Source organism: Ailuropoda melanoleuca, chromosome 7, assembly GCF_002007445.2.
Source record: "Ailuropoda melanoleuca isolate Jingjing chromosome 7, ASM200744v2, whole genome shotgun sequence".
NCBI classification, from domain to species: Eukaryota; Metazoa; Chordata; class Mammalia; order Carnivora; family Ursidae; genus Ailuropoda; species Ailuropoda melanoleuca.
This window is the reverse complement of record NC_048224.1, coordinates 14,144,466-14,155,840: the sequence shown is the minus strand read 5'-3', so window position 1 is coordinate 14,155,840 and position 11,375 is coordinate 14,144,466. Positions and strand designations below refer to the sequence as shown.

The following is an 11,375-nucleotide window of genomic DNA, read 5'->3' as shown; positions in this document are numbered from 1 at the left end:
AAGATTTTTATTTATTTATTCGACAGAGATAGAGACAGCCAGCGAGAGAGGGAACACAAGCAGGGGGAGTGGGAGAGGAAGAAGCAGGCTCATAGCAGAAGAGCCTGATGTGGGGCTCCATCCCACAACGCTGGGATCACGCCCTGAGCCGAAGGCAGATGCTTAACCGCTGTGCCACCCAGGCGCCCCTATCTTTCTGACTGACTTAATCTCACTTAGCATAATTCCCTCTAGTTCTGTACGTGTTGCTGCAAATGGCAAGATTCTGTGGTTTTGATGGCTGCATAATATTCCGTTGTATATATATACAACACATCTTCTTTATCCATTCATCTGTCAGTGGACTTCTGGGTTCTTTCCATAGTTTGGCTATTGTGGACATTGCTGCTATAAACACTGGGGTGCAGGTGCCCCTTCAGATCACTATGTTTGCATCCTTTGGATAAATGTCTAGTACTGCAATTGCTGGGCTATAGGATGGCTCTATTTTTCAAGTTTTGAGGAACTCCATACTGCTTTCCACAGTGGCTGCACCAGCCTGCATTCCCACCAACAGTGTAAGACAGTCCCCCTTTCTCCTCATCCTCGCCAACACCTGCTGTTTCCTAAGTTATTAATTTTAGCCATCCTAGCTGGTGTGAGGTGGTATCTCATTGTGGTTTTAATTTTGCATTTCCCTGATGCCGAGTAATGCGAACATTTTTCATGTGTCTGTTGGCCATTTGGATGTCTTCTTTGGAGAAATGTCTGTTTCTGTCTTCTGCCAACTTCTTGACTAGATTTTTTGGGTTTTGGGTGTTGAGTTTGATAAATTCTTTATATATTTGGCTATTATCTTCTCCCATTTGGCAAATATCTTCTCCCATTCTGTAGGTTGCCTTTTAGTTTCGTTGACTGTTTCCTTTGCTGTGTAAAAGACTTTTATCTTGATAAAGTCCCAATAGTTCATTTTCGCTTTTGTTTCCCTTCCCTCCAGTGATGTGTCTAGCAAGAAGTTGCTGCGGCCAAGGTCAAAAAGGTTATTGCCTATGTTCTCCTCTAGGGTTTTGATGGATTCCTGTCTCACATTTAGGTCTTTCATCCATTTTGAGTCTATTTTTGTGTATGGTGTAAGGAAATAGTCCAGTTTCATTATTCTGCATGTGGCTGCCCAATTTTCCCAACACAACTTGTTGAAGAGACTGTCTTTTTTCCATCGGATATTCCTTCCTGCTTTGTCGAAGATTAGTTGACCATAGAGTCGAGGGTCCATTTCTGGGTTCTCTATTCTGTTCCACTGATCTATGTGTCTGTTTTTGTGCCAGTACCATGCTGTCTTGGTGATCACAGCTTTGTAACAGAGCTTGAAGTTCGGAATTGTGATGCCACCAGCTTTGGTTTTCTTTTTCAACATTCCTCTGGCTATTCGGGGTCTTTTCTGGTTCCATACAAATTTTAGGATTGTTTATTCCAGCTCTATGAAAAATGCTGATGGTATTTTGATAGGGATTGCACTGAATGTGTGGACTGCTCTAGGTAGCATAGACATTTTAACAGTAGTTGTTCTTCCAATTCATGAGCATGGAACGTTTTTCCATTTCTTTGTGTCTTCTTCAGTTTCTTTCATGAGTGTTCTATAGTTTTCACAATACAGATCCTTTACATCTTTGGTTAGGTTTATTCCTAGGTATCATATGGTCTTGGATGCAATTGTAAATGGGATCGACTCCTTAATTTCTCTTTCTTCAGTCTCATTGTTAGTGTATAGAAATGCAACTGACTTCTGTGCATTGATTTTATATCCTGCCACTTTGCTGAATTCCTGTATGAGTTCTAGCAATTTCGGGGGTGGAGTCTTTTGGGTTTTCTACATAGAGTATCATGTCTGCGAAGAGTTAAGAGTTCGACTTCTTCTTTGCCAATCTGGATGCCCTTTATTTCTTTTTGTTGTCTGATTGCTGAGGCTAGGACTTCCAGTACTATATTGAACTGCAGTGGTGATCATGGACATTCCCTGCTGTGTTCCTGACCTTAGCAGAAAGCTCTGTTTTTCCTCATTAGGATGATATTAGCTGTTTTTCGTATATGGCTTTTATGATATTGAGGTATGTTCCCTCTATCCCTACATGGCAGGGAAGGGGATCTCCCCGGTTCTGCGGCTCACTGGGCCGCTGCTCGCAGAGTGGTCACCTGACAGTGCCACGGTTCCATTTATCCAAACCCCAAGCTGAGAGCCCACTCTTGGGCTCTCTGTTTGCAGCCGGCTTCCGCATCCTGATGCCTGGGAGCTCTGCTACACTCAGGCACCCTCAGTCTTCCTGTGACCCTGGGATATCCTGAGACCACACTGTCCCACCTACAATTCTGCCCCTCTTCGCCCCCTGAGCACATTTCAAGCAGGGAAGCCCCTCACCGGAGCAGACTTCTAAAAGTTCTGATTTTGCACTCTGCTGCTCTGTCACTTGCCGGTAGCCAGTTGAGGAAGACTCCCTCCCTCCCGTGGTCTATCTTCCCATTTATCGCCTCATTGTAACATTAGATAAAGAAATGAGAGGGGCGCCTGGGTGGCACAGCAGTTAAGCGTCTGCCTTTGGCTCAGGGCATGATCCCAGCGTTCTGGGATCGAGCCCCACATCAGGCTTCTCCGCTGGGAGCCTGCTTCTTCCTCTCCCACTCCCCCTACTTGTGTTCCCTCTCTCGCTGGCTGTCTCTGTCAAATAAATAAATAAAATCTTTAAAAAGAAAAAAAAAGAAATGAGAAAGATTTTCTTTCCTATGCCACTAAAATCACAGAGTTGTAAGAGATCATGGATAGAAGAGTTGGGAAAAGCATGAAAAGTTATGTATATTTATAAAATCAAACTATCCTTCCTATATATATATATTTTTTTAAGTCCAAGTGTTGTGTTGCATTTTCCAGAGATGAACTTATCAGCCCTCATCTTTGGGGACTAATGGGAGTTACAGGAACCTGGCCCTGCAACTCCAGAGTTAATCTAATTTGATGACTAAGAAACACAAACAAGAGCAGTTACAAAGACAGCTAAATATTAACTGAATTGTTAACTAAAAATTAAATGACAGAGATCATTAAGGCTTCTCTGGGCTGACAAGGAAGAATAGTATTTAAATTAGCAGTCACAAGTTAGAGAGAGGACACTTCATTAGAAACCAAATGGAAAGCGACCTGAGCATTTTTTTTTTCAATGAAAAGTTTGTCACTTGAGTAAAATTTCTACTCAATGAAAGCAGCTCCTTGAGAAAAAATTCCAGGTTAAGAAGTCACCGAGCACCTGAATAATTTTCAGATCAGGTTCCACAAGTTGATTTTATATCATTATGAATGGCTACCTCTCTGGCCCTCAGTTTTCTGGAAACAAAACCAAACCAAACAGGAGGGGCAATTTAGTGAGATTTTACTGAACAACTGCTAGTTACAGGATTCAGAAGTTTAAAAGTGTCCCCACAACTTCCTCAAGTGGCTAAACCAGTTTTTGAAGTTGGTGCCACCTTGTGGTACGTTGTTGAAACCACAGCAGGTTCCATTCTGGGCCAACCCCACCTCTCTCTCCTTGCCACCACAGATCATCGTTAAGACTAACCAGTATTAGTTGATTTTTAAATCAACAGAAGTGTTTGTTTAAGTCAGTACACTTAAATCATGCCAATCCGCTAAAAAATTGTAAATCAGTGTCACACAATCCTAACCCTTCCTCCAGCTGGCTTCTCCATTTTATCGTTTCATGCACCTCGGAGGCACCCCAGACCATGGGGGCGGGGCTAATAAACTGCCCAGCCTTCGTCCTCACCCTAGGTCACAAAACTGAACTGCTGACTCTGAAATTATTTTCAGCCTAATCTTGGGGGATTCTGTTGCTCTTGAAAACTTCTGCCTTTTTTTTTTTTTTAAAGATTTTATTTATTTATTTGACAGAGACAGACAGCCAGCAAGAGAGGGAACACAAGCAGGGGGAGTGGGAGAGGAAGAAGCAGGCTCACAGCAGAGGAGCCATGTGGGGCTCGATCCCATAACGCCGGGATCACGCCCCGAGCCGAAGGCAGACGCCCAACCGCTGTGCCACCCAGGCACTCCCCCCCCCTTTTTTTAAAGGCTTATTACCACTTTGACTTGGCTGTTTCTGGATGTCCCCTGAGCCACAGCATCTCATATTCTGCATTCAACACTGGACTCTCAGACTTGCACATACACAACAAAACTGACTGTTGTGAAACCATCTCTCAGTTTGGGGCCAGCTAGTCCAGCACCGCGGCAGTGACTAACAAATCCTGACCAGGGGTCCTGCCGAAGTTCAGTGCCCTTGAGCCCATGGTCAGCACCCCAAGCTTCAGTCCACAGCGCCCCGGCTGCAAAACTGCATTAGGTAGCTGGTAACTCAGCCCCTCCGAGAGCAACATGAACTGGGCATGAAAGCAAGAGCTGTTCCTGTTCCCCAGAAAGGCTGGGATGGGGTCTCTGGCACTGGAATTATCTGTAGGTGAGCATGTCCAGTCACCCAACTGGCTCCAGTTGTTTATAGAAAGTCCTATCTTGCAAGGTATACAGGACAAGTGTAGCAACTGCCTACTGCCACAGCGGGAAACGGACCTCTAACCATTTTCCTGCAGCAGAGGGAGGCCATCAGTGCCAGGATGGGGCAATGTCGCCACCTGCTGGCTCCACAGCAAAGTACAACTAGGATGGAACTTGCAAGCACCATGGCCTAATTCATTGTCACCTGGAGCCTCTAAATTCAATCGCTGACTCAGTACCTGCCTTGGTAATAAAGTCACTGCATCTGAGTACTTAGATGTCCCAGGCACTGTGCTAAGTGCTCCAGCCACCTTACCTCATTTGATCTTCACAACCACCCAGTAAGATATGCCCTACAGTATTACACCCATTTCCCCAAAGACAAAAGAAAAGCATCAAGTTAAGAAACTCGTCCAACAATAAATTATAAGAAGGAAAGACAGAAAAGGAACCGAGGTCTTTCATGCTCAACTGCTATGATATATTGTCTCTCAATATCTCCTGGAGTCCTTTATAACATCATACCCCATCAGGAAAGTTTTACTCTCTCCACGTACTGAGGAAACTGATGCTCAGAGAGGCCAAGTTCTGAGCCAATGTCACAGATTCCCAATGACTTTGGGGATCTAAGCAAACACCTCAAAAGGGAGGGGCCTCTCCATCAGTGACCTCACCCACACTCGGGAAGCAATGACAAGACCTTACCAGGCCTCCTGGGCCAGAAGCATCAGCCTTTAGTCCAGGTAATCCTAGATTGCCTAGAAATATATTTGAGGACTGGGATGGAATTTCTGGGCCAATCCTGCCCAGCCAGGACTTCCTTACACGAGATAAAGCTCTGAAACAGAGAATCCCTGGTCAATCATGGTCATTGCCAACTTTTAATAGCTACTGGTTCATCTCACACTTTCCCACTGACAGACCACTGAGTCAATTTCCCTAAAAAAAGAGGGTTTGACTTCCTCCCTGAGAGTGCAAAAGCATTTTATCTAAATGTTGGCTTAACCTGGCCAGAATGGTTATTTCCAGCAATGCTGAAAGGGCTCCTATGAACCCCTACCCTTTGTCTATTTCCCCTAGTACCTGGACCCAGGAGATTTCACACAGCCCACTTGGTTTCAAGAACCACTCGCCATCACTTTGAGGCCTGGATACACTACCTCCAAGAACCTAGCACTCTGTGTCGGCATTCTCAAACCACAGCAGCCCAAGCAGCTGAGGCTAGCTCACGGCAGGGAGGTGGGCTGCCTCTGAGTGCTTCAAACTCACGATGAGGCGAGAGGACCAGAGCTCAAGCCCGCGGCGATCCCTGATCTGAGCACTTCAGGCCTTCAGCTCTGGTTGCCATGGACATATTTGGCAAGCGCAAGAGACAAAAGTTCTCCTTTTATTGAGCCAACCTGGCTTGGAGCCTCCCAGAGCCTTGTAAAATCCCGGAAGCCCAGCTGTGTGGGGAGAGAGTGGCCAAATGTCTCAGTCTGGGTGGCCTGTTCAAAACCCGCACTACGGTCCACAGCGATGCTGGTGGCCCAATCTCGGACAAGACGCTTCTTGCTGTAAGCCGCCCTTGTGGGTGACGGTTATGGGCTGCATTGGTTCTCCCCTCCCCAAATCTTAGGTTGAAGCCCCCACACCCATACCTCTGAAGGTAACGATTGTGGAAAGAGGCTCTTTGATGAGATAATTAGGTTAAATGCAGTCACAGGGAGGGCCCTAATCCATGACGACCAGTGGCCTATAAAGCAAGATCGGGAACACACACACCCCCAGAGGGAAGACCGTGTGAGGCGCAGGAAGAAGCTGGCCGTCCGCAAGCCAAGAGGCCTCAAAAGCAACCCACACTGCTGACAGCTCGATGCTGGCCTTCCCGCCTCCAGGCTCTGAGGAGATACCCTGCTGTTGCTTCAGCCGCCCAGTGTGTGGTGCCTCGGTACTCGGTACGGTGACGCTAACACACTAACAGAGGAATGTGGTATTTTGGTCAGATAACCTTAGGGCTCAGGACATCGAACCGACCTCCCCTCACAAAGTCGGGATGTTATTCCAATGGGCAGACACCCTCTTTAAAGATACAGTTGTGCCTCCTGAAATTGCCCATTTTTCTGAGAAGGCTTTTCCTCAACTCTTACTGTATTCTGTGGAGCTCTCCCCTTGTGCGACAGCAGCAGCAATCTGCCCAGTGCTCCCCCTGGGTCAGCTCCTGGACAGGAGAGTCCCTCGGGGAGCGCTCGATACCAAAGCTCAGGTCCAAGATTCCAGAGACTCGATGAACTGGGCAGGGCAAGGTGTGCAGCCAGCATCGTTCACCCTCACCCTGGGGCCTGGACCTTGAAGTGCCACAGTGTGGGCCAGCTGAGTGTCACAGGCTAAATCACGCTCCTGAGAGCAGGTCCTGTCTGTGTCCTGATTCCCAGAACCTCTGCATGTTACCTTACCTAAGTCAAAGCTCTTGAGATAGGGAGATCATCCTGGATTATCTGGATAGGCCCTAAAGGTAACCACGGGTGTCCTTATAAGACGGTCCCATGAGGGAGAAGGTGACATGATGCCAAAGAATGCTGGTGACTTCTAGAAGCTGGAAAAGCAAGGAAACAGATGCTCTCTCGGATCCTCCAAGAGAAGCTGCCCCAACAGCCAGGTTTTAGTCCAGCAGGACTCATTCTGTACTTCTAACCTCCAGGACTGCGAGAGAATCCCTGGGCACAGTTTGATGCCATCGGGTCTGTGGTGATGGTTACAGCAGCCACAGGAAACTCATACACCAAGAATCACCCGAAGGGCTTGTCAGAAGTGCAGGTGCCCGGCCTCTTCAAAGCTCTCTGGGTCAGCAGTTGTCACATTTTCGCTGGATTCTGAATATATGGAGGCTCTTCAAAACCCAGACTGCAGCCCCCTGCCCCATGCTCCTGATTCAGCAGGACTGGCATGGGGCCCGATAATGTGCATTTCTTACAAATCCCCAGGGGGGTGCGGATGCATCACGCACATTGAGAACTACTGCCGTAGCTGCTTCTGAGACACGGGCTAGAATACGGTGATCACAGTCACAGTGAAGGATGAGGGTCCATTGCGCACAAAAATGTATATCCCCTGTTTGCTCATCTGTGCCGAAAAGGTAAGATTCTTCCTTACTCCGTGGAATTAGGAGAATCAAAGGAAATAACGCATTAATATCTGTCACTGTTTCTGTCTATCCTCCCACCTCCAGCAAAAGCAAAATAAAAAGAAACACCCCTCCAGACAACAGAAGGCCCCTTATCTTAGGTCTTTCTCTGCTGGTCAGGACACACACTGGGCCGTCCCTGCATCTCCTCACCAGGCCATCTCTGTCTGTCGCTCATCCCAGCGCGTACTGGCTCTCCTGGGAGTGTCTGGAAACCCATGTGGACATTTCCAGCTGCCACGATGACTGGGGGGAGGGGACTGGCATTTTGTGGGGAGGGGTCCAGGATGCACCAGAGGTCCTACAATGCCCAGGACAGTCCTACAAAAGGAGTGTTCTGCCCAAAATGCCACCATGGCCCTAAGCAAAAAAATGAAGGCCTGCTCGTCCTCTGGCTTCCAAATGGGACCTGTGGGTCGGCTGTCCCCTGGTTTCTGAGGGTCACTCAAGGACTTTCAGTCTGAAGGCCTCTGCCAGCCACACTCAGGTGCCAAAAGGAGAACTTAAAAGGCCCATTCATCCCAGTCTAGACTCCGTGACTTGTCTGTCTCTCTTAATGCCATTGTGCTGATAGCCCACCACCCACTTCTGATGGGACCATATGCCCTCCTTGTCATAACAACCATGATTCATAAGGCTTATTTTTAATCCCCCATGGCAAAGGCTGGGCAGCAGCCTGGGGGAGCCACAGCCCATTGAAAGAGCCCTTTAGAATGTTCTGTTGGGGTGCCAAAGACCTGTTCAGCCCTCTGCATGGTCATGCATACCACCTGCCCATGGCTGATGCTGGAGGATGCTGTCTCCCTGGGGTCCTCCCAGCAACAGCTGTCATTAATAGCACGGGAGAGCGTCCAGTGCGCACAGGGGGGCAGGCTGCATATCTCTCTACTCACACAATAAAACGGGGCCCAAAGACCACATGTCAGGTTTCAGAACTGCTTCACAGCCCCTGGTTGGTGGAAGGCCAGGCTCCAGGCCCAGTTCTATCACTATCTAGGTCCAGCGGTGTAGTTCTGGACACCTTAGTCCATCTCTCCGGGCCTCAGCTTTACGTCCACAAAAAGGGGTATGTGTGGCTACAAGGTCTTCAGAAACGTCCCAGCTCCCCAGTCTACGATCTGGGGAGGGCGTATGGTTTTCTGAGCCTGGTTTGCTCTGCACGCTAGCACCTGCAGTCTCCCATACGGGATGTTGCCTCAGCAGTCTGGGGGATTTGGTGTTGCCACCGTGGATGCTCGGAGCAAAGCTGTCACCTTTCTAAGCTCAAAGAGCAATCAGCAGGCAGGCCTAGAACTATTCGTCCCTCTTAATTTTATATTCAGCAGCTCGCCAGGACCAAAAATACACGTCATTCAATAATTATATCAGGGCCCTAATCAGCCCCCATTCTGCAGTTAAATGCACTGCACTAATTTGCCCAGGAAGCTGTGTGGCTGGAGAATGCCAAGCAAGACCGAAGTGAGACTGTTTTCAACATCATTCCTCTCTGTGAGGGAGGCAAACCATAAGGGACTCTTAACTATAGGGAACAAACAGGGTGGCTGGAGGGGCGGCAGGTGGGGGACAGGGTAACTGGGTGAGGGCATTGAAGAGGGCATGTGATGTATTGAGCACTGGGTGTTAAATGCAACTGATGAATCACTGACCTCTACCTCTGAAACTAATAACATAGTACATGTTAATTAAATTGAATTTAACTAAAAAAATTTTTTTTAAAATCATCCCTCTCTGCTTTTAATGTCATTTTAAGGGTATTCCTGCAAGGGAAAGGTGCTCACTTCCTGCTTACCCACTGAAACCTGCAGCCTAGTAAGACCTATGACAATAACTGCTGGAGAAAAGACATGAAAATTAATTTCAGCTCCCCCCTCTTATAAGCACTAACATTTAATAAGTTTCAACGATGTGCCAGACACATAATTGTAACCATCCCAGCAAACCCTGCAGGAAAGCCCCACTTCCAGACGGACACCTAAGGCACTGGCTCACCTACTCTGCACATAAGCTTCATAAAAGCCTTCTGCCTTGTTCTCTGTTACCGGTAAGGGAGAGGCTTTCTCCAAGTATTTGCTAAATCCAAGATTCTTTTCAAAATGTAAAAACGAATTTCATGTCTCTAAGTATGAATGCAACACTCTCCACCCTACTCCTTCTCCTTGTGAGTGTCTCATTAAAAGCTACAAGAGCCTCATAAACTCATCATTCTGGCTGAATACGCACCGCAGGGATCTGCCTTCTCCCAGAACTCAACACAAAGGCGGGAATCAGGGGATACCCGAAGAAGGATCTATCCCTGACCTTCCTATGCCATCGACCATGAATTTCTAAAGTCAAACAAATTAACTGAGTTCTTAGCCAATCGTGAACAACCTACAAGAAATCTTGAATTTTAGCATCAATTTTTCCATTGCACTGTAATTCTACACACTCTCTCTTCCAAGACACCAACCAGGATATAAGTGTTTCAAAGCCCCAGGGAAGCTCGCTGCACCCTTCAGAACTCGTGTCCTCCTCTGGCCAAAGCTCCCACCGAACAATGATCTCTTGTACGGAGACCTGTGAGGTCCGAGGGCACAAGGAAACTGATCTCTAACTTTCAAGGTTGCAAACAAAACAGTTTAAACTCAGAGGCCTCCAAACAGGGAGCGGCCCCGTGGTTCATTTCAGTGAGGTCAAAAAGTCTCAGAATTCCCCAAGCATTGCCCCGCAGGGACAACTTCAGGCCAGAAAAGCCCTGCGTTTGGAGGAATAAGAAAAAAACCGGAAGCTTGCAAAAAAGCAAGCACCCAGTTCACGTGGGCTCAGCAAGCCGAGTCGGAGCGGAAGCCTGAGTCCGGCAGGCACAAGGAGTTGGTCTCAGCAGCTGCAGGCGCCCACCCTGCCTGCACCCTCGCTGGCCCCCGGAAAGCAGTGGTGAGGGGGAAGGCTGGGGGGCAGGCGCAGCCTCCACCCACTGCTCTTCTCCAAAGGGGCTTGCCCATTCCCCGCGCGGCGCGGGTACGTTATGAGCCCGAGGTGGTCGTGGGGGGCGAGATTGCAAGCGCTCCCTCTCCCCCAACCCCTGCCGCCGGGCAAGCGACCCAGGGGCTGGGCCCCAGACCCTGGCCGCCGTGGCGGGGGCGCACAGGCCGGGCGCGTGGCTCTGGGGCGCGGTCCCCCGGGGCGGGAGCGAGCGCACAGAGCCGGGAGGACTGCAGCCGCCGGGACGGCTCATCTCACCTTCACTGCCGTAGGGGTGGCACCTGAAGCCATGCCTGCGCGGGGTGGCGACTGCGGCGGCGGATTCGCGGGGCCCAGCAGACGAGCCCGTGGGAGCGGCAGCGCGGGACTAAGCAGTGCGGAGTCCCGGGGGCGGCCCTGGCTCCTCCTCTTCCTCCCCGGGACAGCTGGATTGGCTGCTAGTGTGGGATCGCCCCCGCCACCCCCTTCCTCAATTCGAGGTTCCCGCGTCCCGCCCCTTTTGCAGACCTTTCCGGTTCTCCGTGGTTTCTTTCTCCACCCCAGGTCTAAGTAACGGGTACACGACTAGGATAATAACGGAGACCGTTGGCCGAGCCCTTGTATTGGCCTTCACTCTGCGCTTTATACTTTAACCAGCTCCGTTAACTTTTGCAAGATCCCTACGAGGAAGAGCGCCACCCCGTGCTCTGCCCACACTAATAGCTGCGTTCTCGGCCTCCTCCGTAAAATCTGGCTGATCCT

General features: G+C 49.1%; 1 protein-coding gene across 1 annotated transcript in view; it reads right to left on the bottom strand.

Annotated features, from left to right (window-relative positions):
* Window positions 1-11,025, bottom strand: part of MTAP (methylthioadenosine phosphorylase) — a 43,244-nt gene extending 32,219 nt beyond the window's left edge. Inside the window, exon 1 of the mRNA XM_011221885.3 lies at window positions 10,893-11,025. Coding sequence (XP_011220187.1) covers window positions 10,893-10,925 — 33 coding nt within the window. The 5' untranslated portion in view covers window positions 10,926-11,025. The remainder of the gene's footprint in view (window positions 1-10,892) is intronic.
* Window positions 11,026-11,375: the final 350 nt, after the last annotated feature.